We start from the raw sequence: 22478 nt of genomic DNA, 5'->3' as shown, positions 1-22478 counted from the left end.
CATGTCTTGGAACAGCCCAAACTCTATCATCACGTGCGAACCATTCATTCTAAGATCCAACACCCCAAAAACTGCATGATTCCAGTGCGCGGGCCGGTAATTCCTCGGCCCAACCCTCTAGGGCTAACAGACCTAAGCGGGAAGGAGTCGCTCGCGGTGAAAGGTTGCCTTTGCCCTATTAGGCTAGCGCGGTTTGCTCAGAAGGCACAACGAGCCCTCAAGCGGTCCTTGGATTTTTCGCCCGTCAATCACTATCGCGACCACTTGCACCCAACATTCGAGGGACGACTAACCCCAGCAGCACAGCAAAACAACAAATCTTCGCCGACCGGTTTGAGGATTTGAGCTGCCCTTCTTTCCTTTTCTTTAATTCCCCCAGAAAAGACGGTTACGATGTCGAGCTTCGAGCAAGTTGTGAGTACCGACTGAAACAACATATCCATTCACAATTCGTATTGTGTCTTGAGGCAAAAGACGAGTTGCGGGCAGCTGGGAAGCAATGGTTATGGGATCGGGGATGCTTTGGGATCTCAGTTATCAGCGCCTGCTGGTGCTGTGAACGCTGCTCGTCGTTTGCTTCACATGGGAATATTGGTCTTGAAGATGCATTTCGCTGACCGTTGTGTGCGTTTAACAGGTCGTCATCGATGGCAAGGGCCATCTCCTTGGCCGACTCGCCTCCATTGTCGCCAAGCAGCTCCTCAGCGGCCAGAAGATCGTTATTGTCCGCTGCGAGGCTCTCAACATCTCTGGCGAGTTCTTCCGTGCGAAGCGTATGTCCACCCCACGACACCACTCCGATCTGTGGCCGAGCATCGTCAACACCAAAGCGATGCCACTCCCAAGAACACCAAGCTGATTATGCCAACAGTCAAGTACCACGCCCACCTCCGAAAGATCACCCGTTACAACCCCACCCGCGGTGGTGAGTCGAAACCGTGCCTACACACTTGACCACAGTCATTGACTCGATACAGGTCCCTTCCACTTCCGCGCTCCCTCCCGAATCTTCTACAAGGCTGTCCGTGGCATGATCCCCCACAAGACCGCCCGTGGTGCTGCTGCTCTCGAGCGCCTCAAGGTCTTCGAGGGTGTCCCCCCTCCCTACGACAAGACCAAGAAGGTCGTCGTTCCCCAGGCTCTCCGTGTTCTCCGACTCCAGCCCGGCCGCAAGTTCTGCACTGTCGGTCGTCTGTCCAGCGAGGTTGGCTGGAAGTACGAGGACGTCGTTGCTCGGTATGTTTTGCTGTGCTGTGTGTGACTTGGGACATGACTAACTCTACCCAGATTGGAGGAGCGAAGAAAGGCCAAGGGCGCTGCTTTCTACGAGCGCAAGAAGATTGCCGCCCGACAACTGGCTGATGCGAAGAAGAACGCTTCTGTCAAGGAGGAGACCGCAAAGGCCCTTGCCAATTACGGCTACTAAGCTGGCCAAATCCCTCGACCTGGGATCTTGCCGGTCTAGGTAAACTTGGCAACGTCTATCATTTCTCGTGCGTTTCATTAGAATGGCGCGGCGGTTCAACAAAGGGATTTACTTGATTTGCTGAGTGATGGCAAGGGTGGCTCGAGGAGTAGATGTCGATTCCCCCCAAAAAGAATGTTCTAAATGAAAAAAGTCCCTCCCCGATTATCGAACCACATTTGCACTGCCCTCACAAGAAGGAATTAAAGCACAAGAGACCGACAATCAACAGCATGATGATGACCGAGACTTTGTGTGTGGAGACTCTTTCGCCCTTGGGTTCTGTGATGAGGCTTTGATGAATGGATAGGGATATTTTCGTTGATGGGCGTTTTAAGGGTTCTGGAAGTTGATGTCTTTCTTCCGTTGATCATCCAAGGACGCCAGAGTTCGGCGGACGGGTTTTATGAGTGATGGCGATTTGGAGGTGATCTTGTTACGCTTCCCAAACCGGGACAGGGTCTCGCATTTGCACAATAGGAGTAGAAAAGGAAAGGCTCTTGTTTGATCAATTCGTTTTACATGTGAATGTGTCTTTGAAGTTGACGTCAGTGCCCTGTGCTTCATGTCATTGTGTAATCTGATGATGTACGCCTACCACTTAGCTTGTTCACATATACCGACAAACTAGAGCTCTTATTGTAAGTCATATCGACTGTAGGAATAGCGCCTGGTAGCTGTTTCCAGCCCAGCGGGTCTGACATCTCGCTAATATACAAGTTTCCTTGTAACCTGACAGAGATCAGGAACGAGTATGACACGCTGCATATATTTTTTTTTCTTGACATATTTACATCTTGAACAAGATAAGCAAGGTAAAACCAATAGGAAGGATGAGCATATACGAAACATTCAACGATCTTCTGAGCCGCTTTTTACATACACACTTCCATCAGTGTGTAGGGTATGAATGGTGGTGGCTCTGAGGGGTGTCATGTGCTGATAAGATAAGCTTTTTGTGAGGTGTCCTGAACAGCACCTCAACCCATACACCCAGCTGCACATAACCTTTGATTGCCTGCTCACACTCCCAACCGGTCACTCTTTTTAGCAATTCACGTCTATAAAAAAAAAACTCCTAATAAGACATTTCACAAACAAAGCAAAACAAAAACTCACCGTCACAATGTCGGACCTCACACATTTCGACCTCCTTCCCCTCCAGATGGACCCTCAATCCAAGGCCATCAGCTCTCAACAACCATCGCGCACGCTCAACGCTGAACTCGAAGCTCTCAACACCCTCCATCGCTCTCTCCTCAACGTCGAATCACCCACAGGCGCACCCCCTCCCCCCGTGCCCGTCAACCCCAAGCGCACCGCCCAAGTGACCAAGCTTCGCGACTCTGGCAACAACGAGTACCGCAAGGGCAAATACCCCGAGGCAATTAAGTACTACACCCTCGGCTTCCAAATGGCCATGCAGCGACCCATGTGGGAGCCCTCCCAGCTGGTGCGAGAGGAGATCAGCGGAATTCTGGCGAACCGAGCACAGGCGCACATGGCGATGCAGAACTGGGCTGAGGGCGCTGTGGATGCCCATGCAAGTGTTGAGGCGCGCTGGGTAGGAAATGCAAAGGCTTGGTGGAGAAGGGGAAGGTGTTTGGCTGAGATGGGAAGACTGGAGGAGGCGAGGGATTGGGTCAGGAGAGGACTTGAGGTTGAGGGTGAAGAGGGAGAGTTGGTACAGCTTTTGAAGGATGTCGAGGAGAGAATTGAGAAGCAGGAGGCATGAACATCCTGAGTTGTTGATTACGATTTGAGTTTGAGGCGGTTTGGGCTGAAGAGGGGTGAGACGGAGTTGACAATTCACCCGAGACATGAGTTGACCACAGGATTTGGGGCCAAGATGGAGTTGGTCTCAGTTAGAGATGCCAGCACACTGGCATATGGAATGTCTTTTACATCAAGGGAATGCTTTGCTTGGTAATGGTTGCTATAGGAGTTTTGTTAATATCACTGCAACACATTTCATGGATTCACACAACACTGAGGTTCCTTTGGCCAGTCTTCTGTTCCTGTACCATTTCATTGCTTCAACAACAGAAACCGGACACAATAATGAGTTGGCGACTCTTGTCGGCATTTACTATAGCTCGTATGCAAAACATGGCATCACAAATGCATCCAATGCAATCATACACTTCCAATTCCTCCGCCCCGTACTCGCTGCGCCCGGGAAACGATATAAGGCAAAAGCGAAACAGCCCCCTTTATCCGTGCCCTGATGATCACTTTCCTTCATGCGTTGCTTGCCATTCCTGCGTATCTTGACCAATGAATTTCCATCGCAGCATACCATTATAGTAAAAAGCAGAATAAAGAGACAAAAAAGAAAAAAAAGAGAAAAAAATGAAGTCAACAAGAGCTGATCGTAGTCCAGATCCTTTCCGCATGCCGTTTGTATTCGTGAAAAAAGAGCCGTGGCTTGGTGGGTTTCGCGAGTATAATTAGGGGGATGAGGCTGAGTGTGAGGCTCGTATTTCCATCCAATTTCCCCCTGAGGTTGATCATGGCGCAGTGTTTCATTACTTTGCGAAAAAAGTGATAGAACCAAGGCGTTGCTGAGGAAATCAAGACCGGAAAGACAAGATAATTTATATCGATAAAAATAAAAGAAGAATTCTCGTTTGCGTGGGGGTATCTTATTCGCAAGACATTTGCTTTGTTTGTTGGATTTGGGGGGTTGTTTCTTCTTCTTTTTTCTGGGTCTACTCCTTTTCGCTGAGCTTCTCGTTGAGGCTCTGGCCACGAGGTCGCATGACAGCGTCTTGGCCGCTCATTCTTCGGTCGAGAGCACGCTCGAGCTTAGCACCGAGGGCGAGTTTGCTCATGGTGTCTGTCTTCTCGTCGGTTAGGGTGACGCGCTGGGAGGAGAGAGCCTTGTTCTCCATGCGGTCGAGGCCGGTAGCGATGTCGCGGATCTCGGCGTGAGCAGAGTCGGTTGTTCCGACGGTGGGAGACAGCGAAGGAGCCATGCTGTAGGTGCTGAAGCGGACGGAGTTGCGGTTCTTGGAGGTAGAGTCAGCGGGTTGGTCCTTTTCCTTGGTGGCTTGACGGTTGGGCTGGGTGTGAGCGTGCGACGAGACCCACGGCTTAGCCATGGTGGGAGATAGACGAGGTTGAAGTAGTTTGGAAGAAAAGAGACGAAGAGGAAAAAGAATGCTGGGCTAAGGGACGTGAGGCGACAGGGGAATGTATCAAGGTGGAAGTGATAGGCACTGTGAACAAAGACGGATGACGAGCAAGGTAGTATGGGCTGAACCAAGCGGCCGGAGAGGCAAAGATGTCACATTTCAGTTGAAAGACAAGTGAGTAGTGACAAGACGAGAGCATCCGCATCCGCATCCATTCTCTCTACTCATCCGGCCCAGTCATCCATCCCGTCCGTCCCATCACTCATCACCTTCAAAGTGGGCAGACACCAAACTAGAGGCGGAACTAGACGGGACAAGTCCCAAGCCTTTGAACAGGGGGGGACGAAGGGACAGTATTACACTATCCGTACGCAATAGATGAGATAGACAGAAGGAAAAGAAGATCCGAGCGGTCATAACATACCGAAGGGGCCATGATGGGCCGGGAAGAGTCCAAGGAAGCAGGCATGGTGATGTTTGATGCGACGGTGAGTTGCGGGTACTATAGGTGATTTATGAAACCGCGTAAGAGGGGATGAGGTTTCGAAGAAGAGAAGAGACGAAGCCAGAGAGAGAGAAGATGAGAAAGTGGGCTGGCTAGACGTAATAGTTGATAGGTAGTGAAAGACGGAGCTATATGTAAAGGCAAGTTAATTTAAATTGACTGCGCTTTGTCGTCGATTATCTTAGCGTCCGTGTCTCTTTTCTCACTTCACGACTTCTCTTTTCCTTCAAAAGGGTCAAAAAATGGAGAAAAGAAGAACGTAAAAAAACAGATTATGAAAGGGATAATCAAGATGGAGACAGATCTAAAAAAGAGAGGGAAAAAAAAGAGGGCAAGGGGGACCCGAGGGGAGAAGAGAGGAGATTTGGAGATTAAAGCAGAAAAGAGGCACAGGCACCGCAAGGCCCAGGCACAAGTCTCAGCGGCTGCTGGAGGGGGGGCTTACAGGGGGTGTGGCACCCGAGGTACAAGAACGCTAGGGGATGTTGTTTTTTTGGCGGTTGGATCTCCCATCAGAGGGCCTAGACTGCACTGGACGAAAGTGAAATATGGTATGATGATGAAGAATTGGATGGAAATGATGAAAAATCAAGCAAAAACACAGCCCTTTTTCATCTAATAAACTGCGATGGTAACAAGAAGCGTCGTTTCAAAACATCCAAGGATCAGGCCACGGACGATGGAGTCACTGAAGATACTGCCCCTGGAACAGGTCCCGCCCGCCCTGTAAAACACAAGGGTCGAATGGAGTCGTACAATACCCCAGGCCCAACCCTCCACCTGAAATCTCATGTATGGTCTGCATTTGAACTCGTGGCCACCAGGTTAATGTTTCCTCAGGGGGGCAAAAATGCTACTCTATGAGGAGGTGAGATAAACACCAAGAGAATAACTCACGGCAATCTGGACAATCTGCACTGGAATGTGTTGATCTGGATGCATCCATCACAGACGCCAGCTCACGTGGAAGCCACGCGATGTAATTGGATCATGATGACGAGTGGCTTGGAGGTTGTCGATGCCTTCAGAAAGAAAAACAAAAACGCTTGGTTCGTCATTTCCACATGGGAAGGGGAAGGGATGGGCGATGTCGATCATAGCACACGTGGTTTTTTTTGGGATTACGACTATGACATTTGGGAGGGTGGTATTCCTGACGATAGCACATCTCGTATTGCTGTAGCCTGGCAGCCCATTCCGATATCACACACCAGATATGCATCTCGAGCAGTTATCACAGTTGTACTGCCAGACTTAATCTTCACTGCCAGTTTGAAAACTTGTCGGTTCGAGATCCGAGGATTTACGATGTTAAAGATTTGAGATCCAGATTCATCTCGGTCAGTCTGAGGCGTCGTCGGAGGTGCCGTTGACTAAATGAATGGCACTTGTTTAGGACGGACGGTAGGACTCTTGATTGATTGATGTGGCGTTGACTATTTTGGTGTTGACATTATCCATGCATCATAAGCGTGTGGATATGAGTGATGCTTCAAGATGAAGGAATTGAATACGACGATCATAGCTGAATGAAGTATCTTATCGATATATCTTTAGAAGTCAAAGGCGTAAAGACCGACGATTCCGACTTATCAATTTATTGTCAGGCCTCAAATACCATCTCAATCTAGCGTATCGCCAGACCGTCGACTCATGTTTCAGCCCAAAACCCAAAAACACATTTGCAGATCATCATCAACCCTTGTCTCGTCTCGTCTCAGTTCTTTATCAGGGCCCGAACGATAAACGGTGCATGACGGGAACCAGATGCTTCTTTCGCACGTGGCCTTTGGCTCTTCCGAGGGGGCCTTTTGGACAAAAAGAGCCGATAGCTTCCCCTCGCTTGGACGCATCTCGGGCCGCAGGGTGGACTGATTTGGGCCTGGCTGTGGCTTGGCCTGAAAGTCTATTCGGCCTGTGTGAGCGGAGCTGAGATTGAGGTTGGTGACAGAAAGAGATATCTGACTTCATCATGATATGGTTGATACTGTAGTCAAGAGGAAATATAAATCATGATAAAAGAGTGAAACCCACGTTTATTGAAATAAGCTGCCGAGACTGGAATACGACGCTCTGTTGATTCAGAATTACAAACAATGACAGTCAACCACCAGATGCACACAAACCAACTCATGTATACCAATACCAGTACCAATAACCACTCATCGCTTACTCTTGTGGCTTTTCTTGCTCGACTTGGTCTTGCTCGACGTGTACTCCATCCCAACCTTATATCCCGAGCTTGCGGAACTCGACTTTGACGTCGATGGCGACGGCGTAGACTCTTCCCCGGACGCAGGAAGCGAAAAGGCTGACCCGCGACGATGAGATTTGGTGGCGCTGCTGTACCCGAACTTGCGCGACGCTGACCCCTTGCGGATCTCAGAAAAGGTCATCTCAGACGAAGCATCACGGCCCGAGCCTGAATGTGTCAGTTGTCTATCGAATGAATCAGATATTGACTAGGGGGACCTACCGTATTGAACACACTTGCTGCAACAGCCATGATCACAAGTTGTCTCAACTGACTCGACCGAGAAGGACTCGGGGTTCATGGTCATTCTGCTCATGGGCATGGTGCACCATCCTTGAGTGTTTGGACCTTGCTGGCACGAACAGCACGTCCAGCTTCCGCCTTTGCTCTTGAACTGGCAGTTCTGAAGCGGGCAGTCGGACGTCGTGGGCTGGGCCGCCGCGAACGATGTGTTGCTGCACGGCGTCTCATAACCCGTCTCGAGATCGATGAGCGCCGACGGGCAGTAGTGCCAGTTGATGGATGTGTGGGCGCAGGGATGGTGTCGAGGATGTCCGTGACACATTGTGACCGTCTTGTTCCTGAGAATAGAAGCAGTTATTCTAAGGATTTCCTTCTGGTCTGATAGCTTCATCTTGGGGACTATTTATACACCAACGGACGAACTGACTAGACAGATCGACCTACTTGGAACCGCAGGCCTAGTTCCTCCCCATCAGCGAAGCAATTCTCATACTCAGAGACCAAGAGATGCACATTTGGAGTTCATCCATACAATTTGCATGCTCTGGGTTGAGGCGTCTGCAGCAGCGCAGCCCATCGATCGTCTCCTCGAGTGCTGCATCGTCGGGAGTGTGCGTTGCATTCCATGATCAAGTCTCCGATGAGGCAGAGACATGAAAAATTTCATGGCCCAATGTCTCGGGGTGTGATCTGATGGGTCCTGTGTAACGGGGCTGGAGGTCATTTATAGGACGCCACAGGTGAAAGCCTGGGAGTGAGGCTGTCGTAGAGGGGGATAGTGTGGTTGCACAACATTGAGACTGTGAGATCGATGGTGATGAGATGTGATGAACCCGGTACTCTGGTTTTACGATTACTGATCTGGTGTGGATGAGAGTGACGACGGTATTGGTGTAAGAGCACGATGTTCGAGTGTACCGGATATCTATTGGTAATAGATGAGGTTGGTTTGGCTGGGAGACCTTGGCACCGAGCACTCGTTCGACAAGGGAACACATTCACACCTACAACCTACAAAAAGGCACAGGATCTTGTGTTTCTACCAGCCCAGCGCGATCGAAGCATCCCATCCGTCCTTGCTCACATCTCGATTTAGACCCCTGGTGGTCTAATGCAGGCAGACGTGATCTGGTGAAACAGAACATGTCAGCCTCGGGAGGACTTGACGAGAAGCCAATGGTCACGAGGCAAGTCTCCGAGTTGATGCGGATATGAACTGATTTACTGGGATAATGCCTGTTGACTGAGAATGAGAGCCGAAGGGGATCGTTTAGGAGATGGTGACGTGCACATGACAGAAAGTCTCACTTGGGCGGAGATATGAGAGTAGTAAAGTGTTGACAACTATCTCCAACGACCTTCTTCTGGAACCAACTCATGATTCACCATCCAGGGGTATCTCCTCCTCGCATCGCATACCAAGTTAGGAGAAATAATCTCTAGACGCAATACACGACTTGCAGCAGATATGCTCGCACCGATACGTGCCCCCCTCGCCAATCATGACACAACTGCATCGCCCACCAACATTCCACGTCTTCCCGCACCAGCAGCAGTCCCAGGCCTGATTCTTGGCCTCAAAGGGGCAGTCGGCGAGTGGACACTTGGGCAGCGTGTAGCCCGACGGCGGAGGGTATGGGATGGTCTGCTTGGTTGTGTTGCTGCAGGGGCGGCGGTGAGAGAGGCCGACTGGACAGTAACTTATGTGTGTTGAGACATGCTCGCATGCGAGACGGAAAGTGATCCGATGGCACATGATGTTTGAGTTTCTGTACGAGATTTCGACTTCGACATATGGTTGTTGACATTGCTTTGTTGTGATGGCGACTAAATTTCACATTTCGCAGAAAAGCTCAAGAGATAATGGGTTTTATGTATCCCAATGTCTTCAGCTTTTCCGATCTATTCTCAACCGGCTCTCCTTACCCTTTCATCAAGATGCCATCAACGCAACTCTAACCGCGATAGAACCCGAGGGCGGACATGGCTGCCAAATCTCGAGGAAGTTATGAGTATCGGTGCCAGGCGGGCGGAGTTAGGAGCTCGGAAGTATGGCAAGTTGGCTTGGGTTGTAGTATAGCTGACGAGTATGATTCCACCATCACCGCGAGTTTGTGATATATCGTAAGAGGAGAAAGTGTCTCCTGAGTCATGACAGGGCGACCTCGGAATGTACCGTACTGTGAAACCTCAATCGGTTATTGATACTCGTGTCGAAAGTGTTACTCGACCGTCCTTGATCCCATGATATTCTCTTCTGCAGAAGTTCGTCGATGCCTCTCTTGTAAATCACCGAGATTGGCAACATGACAATCAAATCTGCATGTAGTCAGCAAACCAAAACAACAATAAAGGTGATAATAATAGACCTGCCGGAATGGAAACGCCATGAGGTGTAGCCTGCATGAATTCGCACATGTGGCTTCTTGAACTACACCTGCAGACGTCCACAACGTCGGACTATATGCAGCTGAGACATCAGATGCAACTCAAATCCCATGAGGAGGCCGATATTCTTCGGCCTCAAGCTCTCGCCTCCTCAAGTTTCGTCCGCTGTGCAGTTCTCGCAAACCTGATGCGTGCAGTACATCCTTACATCTGCAGATCGAGCATTGAAGCACTGGTAATCAAAGTTCTCCCGCCTTCCACACATGCAGCACTTCCACTGGCCGTTAAGATCAGCGAGTCGACATGCTCCAGAGCGACAGCCCGGATCAATTAGACACTGGCTCATGGTACACGGGTCGTTGAGGTCTCCGCCGGGAGAGCTGGTCGAGACGCTGTCGCACGGTGCGAGGGGCTGGCTGGTGACGGGGTCGTAGTGAGCAGCAGCACAATACGAGTAGTAGTAGTTCAGGCCAGTTGGGCGGTAACAAGGGGGCACATGGTGGTAGTGGAGGTAGTGGGCGATACACATTGCTGTGGTACACATGTATGTCTCGGGAGGGTGCTTCAGCTGGAATACGATCGAGTAGAAAGGACCTGGCTGCGTGATCGGGAGGCGAGAGTGTTGCTGGAAGAAGCAAAGTGACGTGATCTGTAGAGTAGGATCAGGCTGGACTTGGAGCGAGGTGCTGGTGAATGATATCACAATGATGTAGGTCGTTATTGGTCAAGACAGAAAGAACATGCAGGCTTAGACGAGATGTATGCGTGATCGATGTGACCAGTGATGTGTCCATCAGATAAGTAATAATAGAAGAGCGTAACAGAAGGCCATCCATTGAAGAAGATGAAGTCTTATATATAAGAAACACGGCCAAGGACTGCTATCAACACGTGGAAACAGTGGACTGATTGATGAACCACTCAATGTCTAACAACACTCAACCCCCAGACAAACTAAAATAGAGACGAGAGGGCCTCTTTATGCTTTCCTCAATCGTATCACGAGCCAGGCCAACTGCAGGGTCCCGACCGTCGCTTATACAAATACCAACCCATAGGGCTGAAGGAGGCATGCCACTTTTTTTCAGCACTGACCAACAGACCAATTAGACCAGAACGAATGCCCTCCCGCGAACGGTGGAACATTGCTTAAACAGTAATGGTGCGACGAATCTTAATTCAAGAGGTTGTAAGCGAGGCCCAGGCTAATGGCCAAGTTGTTCGGCGTTGAAGTTAGACGCGCGGTTTTCTGCAAATAGGAGTGATCAACTCTATCAGGAAATGACCCCATTGATGCCCAAGAGTGACACGATCACTAAATTGGCTAGTTTCACACGCTGATCCTCGTGGAAATCTCGTCGTGTTTGACATTTCTCGGTCACCAGGAGCAATTGCTCCTTCATCAACCTTTTATTATTATTTCACAATGGTATGATTCTTGGCGGAGAATATTAACAGCCGATGTAACTATATGCCGCGGAAAAGCAAGATTTACTAAACTTGTAGACCAAAGTGCTTTCTAGCTTTGGGCGGAAGCTAGCAAGACCCAGATGTTCTGGGGGGGGCTTACTCAGGTCTCACTAAACACATGGCTTTCTCGTGGTTGTATTGCCCTGACCATGTTGGGCACGGGAATTTCTGGATCAGCGTGGGTTTATAGCCGAAGACAGGGCCAATCAAATAAATAGAATCCCACGATAGGTGTGGTCAGGGTCTTGTCTCGGGGCCATCATCCCGCGGCTGGGAGATATATTGCTTCGGGGGTGGGGAAGTGTTTTTGTCAGATATAGATAGATGGGTTAACTAGTCAGCGCTTATATATCGAGGTCTGAGAAACTAAAGACCCGTCGGAAAATATAAAAAATGGAGTTGGGAGAGTTATGACGTTTGCCTTGGCAAGTGTCTGGTCTAGAACGGAGTTCAGAAGTGTAGTCCTAATTTGGAGGTCTATGTGAATGGCTACAGGTCGATCACGCAATGAATAAAACAGGAAGGTATAGAGATAGTATCGGTGATCAGTGGATATTACTTCTAAGCGAGTTGGGTTAAGGGCGCAGAGCTAGTTGCTGAGGCTGAATATTGCTACCGTCTGTATCACATCCAACCTCATGGCCACGATACTCAACCGCAATTCTAGAACATTAACCGCGCGATCCCGAGGATTATAGTATCATGATTAGTTATTTGGGGATACTCGAGGTTCCGAGGAATGGCCTGATTCTTGCCAATGGCTGAGTTCCTCCGACCACGTTGCAACATGTTGTCTCAACACCACATCCTCATACAAGCTCATATGTCAGTGAAATATACCTCCTCAACAGCGCTGCAAGAGCTATTTATCCACCATACAAGGTTATCCATCACCTTCTATGCTACTACGAGCCACGTTCCACGACACCCTCCCACCGGAGTCCACCGGATCCCACCCCCGGCTCCCCGAGGACGCCCAAGCGAAGTCTGATCATCAAGACAAGGATATTCTGTAACTGCCGTTCCGAGGAAGGAGAAGAGTCACTATGACTATGCCTACCGATATCTTCTGTGTTACTCGGAGGCTGATGAGCCTTGCCAGCGAATTTGTTGTCATTCGAGATAGTGACACAGGAAGCAGCCGACTCTGGCCTTGACAACTAGCAGAGCTGAAGAAAGATTGATGAAAAGACCAAACACTTAGATTCATGGTTCTCGGTGCATTCTCTAAGTGATTAACTTGGCAAGTTGCAGAAGTAATCGCCAGCTCATCTGTTCTACACACTCAGGATCATCTATCTTGACTATCGGATCTGTGATACTTGAGACGTAAGCAATCTGGATCAGACAACGCATCCTTTGTTAGAGCTCAATGGCTCTCACTATAGCTACATGCTGATAAGTCAGGAACACGCGGTCTATCGACAGCAGTAACCTCAACCGGGACTTCAGCTGAGCAGCCACTCCTACACACTCGATCCTTCGCCACTGGACTTCGAACGACCTCCGCGGCTCCGGCAACCCAGACGGAACTTGCGAAACGACTTTTTGAGAGACTCAATCTGATCTGGAGCCAAGGCAGTGCCCTTTTGACACGGGCATATTACAATGGATCAGAGACATACGGCATTTCAGTTGAGTGATACAACAGGAACAAGACCAACTGGTACTTACGAAGTCGAAACGAGGTCTCGCGACCGCTTCAGCAGCCTTCAAGGACCTGGGGTAGAGATACGCGGCTACACACATTGCTATGCCGAACTCCGCTGCACATTCGTGTTACGGCGAACATGGCCGGACCGCTCACAAAACGCATGGAGAACGATGAGAAAGCAAATGATAGACTTTTTAAAGGAGAGGAGCATAACTTGATCACTCAGGAGATGAGTGACATGACCAAGGCTGCTGCGACATTGCCATGTTCTCAAGCCAAATCTTGACAGCACTGCGATACGTTATGATGGCCGATCAGCCAAGAGCGGCACAATGCCAACACGTATCGCCAACACACTTGGTAGTAAGCGCTGATAAGATTGAAGTTGCTGACATCTCATCTCACGATCCAACATCTCACAGTCTCAGCGTGTAAGGTGCCAAACACAAATATCTACACACGTAATATTTTTCGTTCAGTATTTGCATTTGACAGGCTTCATTTGTCAAGACTCAAAATCTCAGATAAGCCTTAATACATTACTGCCCATTCATATCATTTGCTCTGTTAGCGCTGAGACTGGCTGACGTGATCTATCCTGGCTGGTGGTTAGAATACTAGCAAATATAAATAGAACAAGACCTCCATACAAGAGATAAATATCGAGGATTGCTCTTCGCTCACTGTCAACTAATGTGAATCAGGATGGCTTTCAAACACTTTGGCAATCTCCCACTGGAGTTGCAGATGAAGATATGGCAGACTTACACGCATCCCGGACCAGCTATGCACATCTTTGACGTTTGCTTTCCATCATGGAAGGGCGACGAGCGTGCTGAAAGAGCTTTCGAGACACAGAGGAAGGATAAAGCAGGAGAAGCCAAGCTCAACAACTACAAAAAGATGGTATTTCTCGACCGTCTCGAGAATGTCAGGTCAAAGGCTGCATTCGACCCAAGCGTGTATCACGCAACAGCCACATCAAGGCTAATCAGTCGCCTCGCTGAGCAAACCGTCAGAGAGACAGAGGCAAGACAGGATATGAACGAGATCCATCTCCCCGGCAGAGCCCAAAAGGTCTCCATCCCTGCATCCGACGTTCTCATGCTTCGCTTCCGAGAGGAGCCATCCGACCACAACGACTTAGCTACGGAAACGCTCCTCGTACCACCGCCAATCAAAGACATCCTCGAGAACCAATGGTCACCGGAAATAGCAACGGCATTACAGAATGCGAAAAAGGTCGCAATTGACGTTTCCGAAACGTGGGCGACAGGGTTGTATGGCGAGCTAGGGCTTGAAGAGGTTGCATTCTTCGCTTGTACGATCCAGAAGGGTCTGGAGGTGTTGTACCTTGTGGATGATTGCACGGGGAGGTGTAAGCAATGTGGTAGACAAAACGTCAAGATGAGCGAGATAACAACGCGCGATGCACTGTGGAAAGGTCTGCGAACGAAGAATACGGATGACCAGGAGAGACCAGGAGATATCGTGCATGCAGTCTCGAGACGCTACGTCGAAGCGCGGAATCTCTCAGCACTTGGATGGGAGGAGGAACATCCATCGTACATTTTCGCATGCTTGATCGATGCTGCAATCAAGAGTCAACAAGAGAGCGAAGATAGAGGAAAATTTCAAGGTGTCAGAGTATTGGTAGTTGAAGACGAGTGATCACGAAGGGACAGAAATTGGATAATGGTTTGATGCTAAAGAAACCGCCCGCTCGACTTTTGCCGGGATATACCATAACGCCGTACATGTTCTACCACTTATATGCATTTAAAATCTGCCCTGTTAGCTGTGTTTGTCAATCAGAATGGGAGTCCTCACCTTATTTCGTATGATCCTGCTCTCGTCATGTACCGCACCCACTTGACGCTCGAATAATTACTCTTCTCAAACACCTTAAGGTATCGCACCAACAGTCCCGAACTCGTAAACATGAGCAAGCTAAAGTTCATGCTCAGCGGTGGTCGACTCCACGCCCGCTGGTTCGTCATGCTTGTCAGGATAGCCTCGGCGCTGAGGACGTACTCGCTCTGACCGGTGAAACGACCGATCTTCCACACGATGTTGTTCTCGCTAGGCTCGTACTTGGCTTTGCCCTGCGTGCAGCGTTCGGTGATCTTTGCAGTGTTGAGCGGCGTGGGGATCTTGACGACGACATTTGTGGCGAAGAGCTTGGAGCCGAAGTTGGCCTTGACACCGATACTGTATTCCACCTTTGATCGACCGACTTCGTTGACGATGGCGTGTACTTTGAAGGGAAGGTTGACGTTCTCAGTGGCGCGGTATCGCATGAGCTCGAATTCACCATCGGGAGGAACGAAGCTAATGATACGGTCGGCGTCGAATTTACCCAGCTTAACGCACTGGTGGAATTGACAATCCTCGAGAGTGACACTACCAGCTGCTGCCTTTGTCGCCTTTGTACCCATCTTGTTTCCGCTCGGGAGGCTCAGCAAGCCATCGTTATCGAGAAGTAGACGGTCGTTGAGGCCAAATTTGCACTCGGGCGTGCCGGAAAGGTAAGCGCGCATAATAATCTGGCCCGTTACGTCCGCGCGCAGGACAGCGCCGGTAGCGGACATGAGCAGGTTGACGTCCTCGATCACGTCGACGAAAGCCTCATTCTTACGGTACTTTACATCTGCCTTGCGCCAGGAGAGGGCTCCGGTGGCTTGCATCGTGATCTTGGAGGTGTTTTCGGACCGGGCCTCGGATTTGACGCCTTCGGTGGTGATGTACATCTTGAGTGTGTCGGTTTCTGTATTTTGAGGGTATCCAAAGTCGATAATTTCTAGAGAATGTCAGCGCCATTGCAGAGTGATTATAGCAGAACATACCGTCTAGGAGCTCATATACCAAGACAAAGTTATTCTTGACAGCCTCCTCATCAAACTTGCCAAAGTAACCCTTGCCCAGCTGAATCAGCCTGTAGAGAAACTCAAACACAAGAGCGGCATTGGCATTGCTCTTTGTGATAGCGACCAGGTAGATGTTCTCATGCTTGACATGGCTGAACGTTGTGCTTCCGAGGGTGAGGATTGGCGATCGAACTTGAGCGTTGGAGATGACCTGGATGCGAAAGACGTCTGCGAGGCGAGGACGACAGTCGTTCCGGAAAGCGCGGAAGATAAGGTTCTCTCCCTTTTGATTGAAGACCAGAACGCCTGACAACATGGTCGCGATTTGAGGGTGTTTGGGTTGGTTGATGGAAAGTCAGCTAGAGCGCCGTGGGAAGATAGGAGGTGCCGTAGTGGGGGATTCTGCCGGGGAGCTTGAAGGCGGTGAGCGAGTCGTGGAGATTACTAAAGCCGCGGTTCATTGAGATGAGTGTCAATTGAACGTGAGGTACAGCGTCGTTTGCTTAACGATATATCTTGTTCATGTCAATTGATTTCATATTTACTGCGCTGTTTGTCGTGCTGGCACGTGTTTGCTGCGCATTGATTGATCCGCGGTATCACTTTGGTAAACCTGAACGAACCCACTGAAAGTTGCGGAACAGCGCCTCAAACTTTGAACCATTTGGCTCTACACAATAATTATATCTCTATTAGCTGTATCGTTATTCACCTTTTGATCAAAGCTGTACCTTAAATCTAGCTCTACTGGATAATTCCCCCGGATTCTATAACCCTGTATAAAGTGGATTGCTTGGCATCGCCTAAGCTCTCCGCGTCATCAGCTGCGCCGCCAACCTTCTCATCTCATCTTCACCTCTTCCCGTCTGTGACTCAACCTTAACACAATATAATTATCTCCATCTCTTAATAAAAGTAATCAAAATGGCGGAAGCGAAAGAGTTCCCCCAATCGTTTGTCCGGCCATGGAAAGAGCTACTCCAATCGCGACGCGACGAGCAACAAGATGACTTTCCCAGTTACTACGTCAATAATATCGACTCTCTCATTACCACCAGTTCACCCAAGACATTATACGTTGGAACAGGCTACTCTATATACACGCGCGCTCTTCTACCGGCGATCCTGAGCGCCAAACACTCCGTTCAATTGATCACCTGTTACTGGGCTGCTTCGCCCTCACTGGACGCTATTCGCGACACATTCGAGAAGCTTGCGGCGGCGCGTATTGAAGCCAACGTCAAGGAAACTCTGCGGATTACAATAGGCTTCTCATCATTTGGACTATTTCAGAAACTATTCCACCCTGCATCTCGAGAAGGATATGTCTATGAGCCGTCGAAATGGTCTAAGCTGGGCCTCCCCAACCAGCAATTGCTACAGAATGCCAATATCGACCTTACTGTCAAGAGCATCTTCTTCACGCCACTAAGCGTTATGCACCCCAAGTTTGTGATCGTCGACGGAAAGAGGGCCTGGGTCCCAAGCTGTAACGTCAGCTGGGAGCGATGGTTTGAAGGTTGCGTTGAGGTCGAGGGTGCTATTGTCGATCGTCTCTTGGCCTTTTATGACCGCGTCTGGGGTCATGATGATGAACCTCAACGACGACCTGGCTCCCAAGAAGATGTGCAGGTTGATCAAAGAGCGCCAAATCAACTACAGGTCAACAGTGAAGTGTCGGCAACGCAATCCATCGACTTCCCTGCCAACGGCCCAGTTCCGACCATCTTTCTCCCTTCGCCGCATCATCGGAACCCTCGGTTTTCCTTCTTCCCATTTCTGTCGCAGACAGATCCGCCAATGACGCCTCTGAACGCAGCGCTTCTTACCCTGTTCAACAACGCACAGCGACGAATCACCATCCTCACTCCTAACGTCACTTCTTGGCCTGTTGTGGAGAGTCTGTTGGATGCGCTCGCACGTGGAGTCGATGTTCAGATCAGAACTAGCAAGGGTATGATGCTTATCGAGCAGCTAGTCACGGCTGGCACAACGACATCCTGGTGTTTGCGCAAGTTTATCCAGAGATACAATGCTCTTAGCAATCAGCCCCGATCATCGGATCCTGAAGCGCAATCGCCTGCGCCAGGCAAGCTGGAGATCTTCTACTACAAGCAACTCGACGCGAGACGCGACCAAGAAGACGAACCCGTCGTTAGTCATTTCAAGATGACTCTCGTTGACGACGAGTATCTAGTGCTGGGCTCAGGCAATATGGACAGGGCAAGTTGGTGGACGAGTCAGGAAATCGGATTACTATTCTATGTCCCAGGCTTTCAAGGTCAACACCTCTGGAACGATGTTCTCGAGAAGCGCGCAGAAGTCTTGTTTCAATCTGACCACCCTAAGCGATTGATCTGATCGCCCCCAACGATTAATTCGATTACAGCTCAGCCGCCTTGATCTTCTCCCAAACGCTCACAAATGTCGACGGATCGTTGGCGCCATGGAGTCGGAACCGGTCCTGAAGAACAAAGTCAGGCACACCACTGACACCACTGTATCGCGCCTCGCCCGCAAGCTTGTCAACCTCTGGGCCACCCTCGTCGCTCTCGACAATGGCCTTCTGGAACTCATCCTCGGGAATTCCCGCCTCGACAGCCACGTTTCTCAACGTATCGTAGCTGGTAATGTCGTCGTTCTTCTCGAAGTACGCAGCGAAAAGCCCATCGAGCGCCTTGCTCTCGGCATCCTGGCCGTGCTTCTTGGCAAGCTGGACCAGTCGGTGCGAATCTCTCGAGTTTCCTGTCTGTCCACCGAACTTGAAGTCGATCCCCAGGGACTCTCCGACACCCTTCAAATGCTGCTGCATCTTAACCACGCGGTCTCTTCCGAATTTCTCGAGGTAGAACTTTTCCTTGGAGATGCTCGATGCAGGACCCCGGGCCCAATCCGGCGCTAGCTGAAAAGGCTTGTAGCTAATGTCGAAAGTGTCGTTTGAGTCGGGGTACTTCTGCTCCCAAAGGCGCTGCGCAGCCTGGAGCTGTCTGCGACCGACATAGCACCAAGGGCAGACGGTGTCGGAAGTCACTGTGACTTTGAACTTTGTCATATTGATGGCGTGTAAGATGATATGTGATGAGTGGGACTGTATAGGGAATGGTTCGGGCAACCCTCTCGACTTATAAATGAAGCTATTTGCTCGCTGTACGACGCGATCACATCAGCCGCTCACGTAATCACATCGGCGCCGGCGGAAAGTTGAAACCCGCTTTTCTCGGAGTTGGTGGGATACCGAGGCCGGATTGTGGATCCTTGGTTACACGGATTGAGATTTTCTGGTTCTATTACAAAGAACTGTGATACGGGCTTTGAAATGCGTTCGGAGATTGGAAATGAAGAGATTGCGAAGGATTTTCGTTGTGCTACGAACCTCGGCTCGGTCCTTCGCTGCTCCGTCGAAAGACATGACCGTGGCGATGAAGTGTTTGACGGCCTTTCAAGAGCTCACTGTAGGGCTATATAAGGATGACGCCAGTCTGTAGGGCTGAACTAAGGAGCTAGATGGACGATCTGATGCAGGGAGGGCACCCCCAGGTTAGCCCAGTTTGTCTGGGGGCAGTTTGACTAACGACATACGTACGTCGCGGAGGCATGCAGTCTTCGGTGCTATTAATAGCAATAGGCTCAAGTAGAGGCACTTGCGTCTTGTCTGAATCCACAATAGCATGGGCGGGACATTGTTGATCTCAGTCGTCATGTAGTTGCCGCATGTGTCCGTATATCATGATAGATATGTAGAAGTATGATGCTGAAGAGATATGTCAGAATTAAATACATTCGATCACCCCGGATCCATCGTTATTAACACCACCTGACCAACACATCAAAGTTCTTCAGACATTGCCTGAAACTCAAGTCCTGTAGACTGTACCATCTCTAGGCAGCTTTCCAGTGGCCAAATACCTATCCATAACCTTACTAGTATCGCCTCCAAGGTAGTGACTCGTGTGTCCGGCTCCATTCCTCGTAATGCTCACTCTATGCGTCAACTGCTCTCTCACCCCCTCAGCCCCGGTAAGACTCGTCTCGGGATCATACACCGAAGCCGCAATCAGAATAGTAGGAGCGTCCTTAATACCATCTGCCAAAGGCCCCTGCGGATTCGTCAACGGTGCAGGCCAGCCGATACATGTACTCTCATAGTAATACGTCTGCGAGGCGCCTCTTGTTCTGGGAGCAAACGTAACAGCGTTGATGAGCTTCTGGCGCAAGTCCACTGAAGTCTTGGACTTGTGTAACCAATCTTGACATCCGATAGCAAGGTAGCTGTATGGAGAACCACTGGGGTCATTGACGACTTTGCCACTGGGAGTTGAAGTTGACAGCGCAGTAGCATTGCCCTTGCTAGCTTGAAGAATAGCATCTCCGAGAGCAGCCCACGTAGATCCAGAGCCAAAGTCCAGATCAACAAAGGTAAGAAACTCTTGTGCATTGTATCGAATTTCTTCACCGGTCACGTCAGAGCGACATGTCCCGTTGCAGTCCGGTGCTGGAATGGCTTTGGAATCAGCGCGAGCGAGAGTTTCATCCCAGATGCGGCTGGCACTCTTCCCGTGAAGCGCGCATGTCGAGTTCTTATCACACCATTTGAAGAATTGGTCGAGGACAGTCTCGTAGGCGGTTGCTTCTGCGAGGAGGGTTGCTATCTCGGACTGGGAGTGATCCACGTTTGCGTCGAGGGCCATACGGCCAACGGATTTGGGGAATAGAGATGCATATGTTGCACCGAGTAAGGTACCGTATGAGAGACCGAGGTAGTTGAATTTTTCAACACCAAGAGCTTTGCGCACGACTTCATGGTCCTTCGCAACATGGACAGAGTCGAGATGGTTGATAAGAGGACCTGTAAGCTTGGCACAGCTCTCACCAACGCTTCGACTGTAGTTGAACAATGCATCGTACTCTTCATCCGTAGTAACGAAAGTCTTGACCCTCTTGTTGAAGACTTTGGGATCGCATTGCACAGGACTGCTTACACCAACACCGCGGGGGTCAAGACCGATGATATCGTATACATCACGAAGTTCATCCGAGAAAGAAATCGCCGAGACGTATGGTGATCCAGCGACGGTGATAGCTCCAGATGCACCAGGTCCACCGGTATTGAAGAATAAAACACCATGTTTCTCGCCTTTGCCTGTATGGTTCAAGCGCGTGAAAACCAGCTCAACTGTATCGTCTCCCTTGGCAGACGTAGAATTCCCGCTCTGATACGCAAGAGGGACATTGATCTTTCCACAATCAACACCAGGTGGAATCAAAGAAGGACATTCTCCCCAGCTTATCTTCGGGGCTGAAGATTTCGTCGCCGCAGCGTTAACAAACTGCAGCAGTACAAAAAGGACAAGAGACTTTAAAAACGCCATCATAGGCAATTGAGCAAAAACGATTTGGTCCGAGAAGAAGAGGGCGTGGTGAGTTGTTATATGTCCCCCTCAATGAGGCTGCATCGTGCTGACTCCCGAAAGTTAATTGGAGCCGTGTGTTCCGTGGACGGGAGACGAATGGACTTCCTAGTGCTGACTGCTACCACAGACGTCATTGATGTGCAGAAATGGAACTATTGACCCGGATGGCCGGATTCGCATTCGTTTTGATAGGCCTGGACGTATTTGTTTACGAGGGATTGGCTTTGGCGCGGTTGAAGGTGGGGATGATGATGAGGAGGTTGGGGTTGCGCTTAGTATAGACGCGGTCATTCAATAGTCTAGTATAAGTTGTTTTTAGTGTAGTCTAGTATATAACTGACTCTTTCTTAGAGACTGGTCATCTCGTACTCTTCAATCGTATTGATTGATACGTTAATCTCTATGTTCCTAGATAGATTCTGTTGTCTTACAGCTTTAATTGAGAGAGCAAATTATGTACCCTTAGTTTGGCGCCATTATTGCTACGACTAGAGATACGTCATAGTGGATTAATATTATTGATCTGTCTAATGCGAACAGTGACGCTGGTAATGGGGTCTTCCTTGTGCTCAACTGACAATGATTTTCGTGAGTCTGTTCTGTGTCTTGTGATCTTGCAAAGTGAACATCGTTTGTGATGAACTGTCTCGTTCATCGGCCAGGTTGCAATCACGGCTCTCCTGGTAGCCAGGTAAATAGTAACGTGCACTTGTTCTCCATTCATGGGTTGTACCGCTGAGAATTCATGGGCTTCATGGGCTTCATTGGACAATGGTATCAAACAGTCTGAATCAAGAAAATGCAAGCTGCTCCAGTAACAAATGAAACCCAATTCTGTTAATATGAGGCCAGGGGCATTCCTTACAACCTGAAGTGGCAGTATGTATGCCATTCACTGACAGAATGCTGGGTTCCAAGCTGGTAAGCTGTAGTTCCAAGGGGTGAAACTTGTTGCAGTCGTAACTCCATGTACGATGGGTTCATGCTTTTCTCGACGCTTCTACGATTGAGATTGACTATCCGAGAAGCATTTGGAACGAATTTTCGAATTTTCGAATTTTCGAAGCATTGGTGATGCATGTGT

The 22478-nt window shown here is 49.6% G+C and overlaps 10 protein-coding genes across 10 annotated transcripts; 4 read left to right on the top strand and 6 right to left on the bottom strand.

Moving 5' to 3' along the window:
* Positions 1-221: 221 nt before the first annotated feature.
* FOBCDRAFT_13249 (ribosomal protein L13 domain-containing protein) lies at positions 222-1651 on the top strand. The gene is made up of 5 exons (XM_031172572.3): positions 222-414; positions 638-773; positions 872-925; positions 978-1236; positions 1288-1651. The coding sequence occupies exons 1-5, from the start codon at positions 394-396 to the stop codon at positions 1424-1426; spliced, it is 609 nt and encodes a 202-aa protein (XP_031049357.1). The 5' UTR covers positions 222-393; the 3' UTR covers positions 1427-1651.
* Positions 1652-2457: 806 nt separating this feature from the next.
* Positions 2458-3465, top strand: FOBCDRAFT_13244 (uncharacterized protein). The gene has a single exon (XM_031172571.3). It carries the CDS (start codon positions 2592-2594, stop codon positions 3198-3200), a length of 609 nt encoding a protein of 202 aa, XP_031049356.2. The 5' UTR covers positions 2458-2591; the 3' UTR covers positions 3201-3465.
* A 506-nt stretch (positions 3466-3971) lies between these two features.
* Positions 3972-4907, bottom strand: FOBCDRAFT_13223 (uncharacterized protein). Its single transcript, XM_054703187.2, has one exon. It carries the CDS (start codon positions 4567-4569, stop codon positions 4177-4179), a length of 393 nt encoding a protein of 130 aa, XP_054559162.1. The 5' UTR covers positions 4570-4907; the 3' UTR covers positions 3972-4176.
* A 1858-nt stretch (positions 4908-6765) lies between these two features.
* Positions 6766-7926, bottom strand: FOBCDRAFT_196292 (uncharacterized protein; the record flags this gene model as incomplete). The annotated part of the gene is made up of 3 exons (XM_031172569.3): positions 6766-7022; positions 7281-7529; positions 7584-7926. The coding sequence occupies 3 exons, from the start codon at positions 7924-7926 to the stop codon at positions 6766-6768; spliced, it is 849 nt and encodes a 282-aa protein (XP_031049354.2).
* A 2217-nt stretch (positions 7927-10143) lies between these two features.
* FOBCDRAFT_268629 (uncharacterized protein) lies at positions 10144-10521 on the bottom strand (the record flags this gene model as incomplete). The annotated part of the gene is made up of 1 exon (XM_031172568.2): positions 10144-10521. The coding sequence occupies one exon, from the start codon at positions 10519-10521 to the stop codon at positions 10144-10146; it is 378 nt and encodes a 125-aa protein (XP_031049353.1).
* A 3300-nt stretch (positions 10522-13821) lies between these two features.
* FOBCDRAFT_127679 (uncharacterized protein) lies at positions 13822-14787 on the top strand (the record flags this gene model as incomplete). The annotated part of the gene is made up of 1 exon (XM_031172565.2): positions 13822-14787. The coding sequence occupies one exon, from the start codon at positions 13822-13824 to the stop codon at positions 14785-14787; it is 966 nt and encodes a 321-aa protein (XP_031049350.1).
* Positions 14788-14922: 135 nt separating this feature from the next.
* Positions 14923-16341, bottom strand: FOBCDRAFT_13184 (Mu homology domain-containing protein). Its single transcript, XM_031172564.3, has 2 exons — positions 15963-16341; positions 14923-15916 (listed from the first exon to the last, which is right to left on the bottom strand). The coding sequence occupies exons 1-2, from the start codon at positions 16297-16299 to the stop codon at positions 14943-14945; spliced, it is 1311 nt and encodes a 436-aa protein (XP_031049349.2). The 5' UTR covers positions 16300-16341; the 3' UTR covers positions 14923-14942.
* A 566-nt stretch (positions 16342-16907) lies between these two features.
* FOBCDRAFT_94813 (uncharacterized protein) lies at positions 16908-17936 on the top strand (the record flags this gene model as incomplete). The annotated part of the gene is made up of 1 exon (XM_031172562.3): positions 16908-17936. A coding segment is annotated over one exon (1029 nt), but the record flags the coding sequence as incomplete, so codon positions are not given.
* Positions 17937-18355: 419 nt separating this feature from the next.
* Positions 18356-19115, bottom strand: FOBCDRAFT_13180 (thioredoxin-like protein). Its single transcript, XM_031172563.3, has one exon. It carries the CDS (start codon positions 19033-19035, stop codon positions 18367-18369), a length of 669 nt encoding a protein of 222 aa, XP_031049348.1. The 5' UTR covers positions 19036-19115; the 3' UTR covers positions 18356-18366.
* A 605-nt stretch (positions 19116-19720) lies between these two features.
* FOBCDRAFT_213935 (Alpha/Beta hydrolase protein) lies at positions 19721-21582 on the bottom strand. The gene has a single exon (XM_031172561.3). The coding sequence runs from the start codon at positions 21353-21355 to the stop codon at positions 19838-19840; it is 1518 nt and encodes a 505-aa protein (XP_031049346.3). The 5' UTR covers positions 21356-21582; the 3' UTR covers positions 19721-19837.
* Between the last annotated feature and the right edge of the window lie 896 nt (positions 21583-22478).

The sequence above is a fragment of the Fusarium oxysporum genome, chromosome II (assembly GCF_013085055.1).
Source record: "Fusarium oxysporum Fo47 chromosome II, complete sequence".
Lineage (NCBI taxonomy): Eukaryota > Fungi > Ascomycota > Sordariomycetes > Hypocreales > Nectriaceae > Fusarium > Fusarium oxysporum.
The sequence above is the reverse complement of the archived record's forward strand: the minus strand, read 5'-3'. Positions and strand labels throughout refer to the sequence as shown.

What these genes read in the sequence shown, in the direction of transcription:
- FOBCDRAFT_13249 (XM_031172572.3), top strand. Translation starts at nt 394, where the DNA reads ATGTCGAGCTTCGAGCAAGTT. An exon ending in TGTCGAGCTTCGAGCAAGTT is followed by an intron (nt 415 to 637) that starts GTGAGTACCGAC and finishes TGCGTTTAACAG; the next exon opens with GTCGTCATCGATGGCAAGGG. An exon ending in CGAGTTCTTCCGTGCGAAGC is followed by an intron (nt 774 to 871) that starts GTATGTCCACCC and finishes TTATGCCAACAG; the next exon opens with TCAAGTACCACGCCCACCTC.
- FOBCDRAFT_13244 (XM_031172571.3), top strand. Translation starts at nt 2,592, where the DNA reads ATGTCGGACCTCACACATTTCGACCTCCTTCCCCTCCAGATGGACCCT.
- FOBCDRAFT_13223 (XM_054703187.2), bottom strand. Translation starts at nt 4,569, where the DNA reads ATGGCTAAGCCGTGGGTCTCGTCGCACGCTCACACCCAGCCCAACCGT.
- FOBCDRAFT_13184 (XM_031172564.3), bottom strand. Translation starts at nt 16,299, where the DNA reads ATGTTGTCAGGCGTTCTGGTCTTCAATCAAAAGGGAGAGAACCTTATC. An exon ending in GGTATATGAGCTCCTAGACG is followed by an intron (nt 15,917 to 15,962) that starts GTATGTTCTGCT and finishes GACATTCTCTAG; the next exon opens with AAATTATCGACTTTGGATAC.
- FOBCDRAFT_13180 (XM_031172563.3), bottom strand. Translation starts at nt 19,035, where the DNA reads ATGACAAAGTTCAAAGTCACAGTGACTTCCGACACCGTCTGCCCTTGG.
- FOBCDRAFT_213935 (XM_031172561.3), bottom strand. Translation starts at nt 21,355, where the DNA reads ATGATGGCGTTTTTAAAGTCTCTTGTCCTTTTTGTACTGCTGCAGTTT.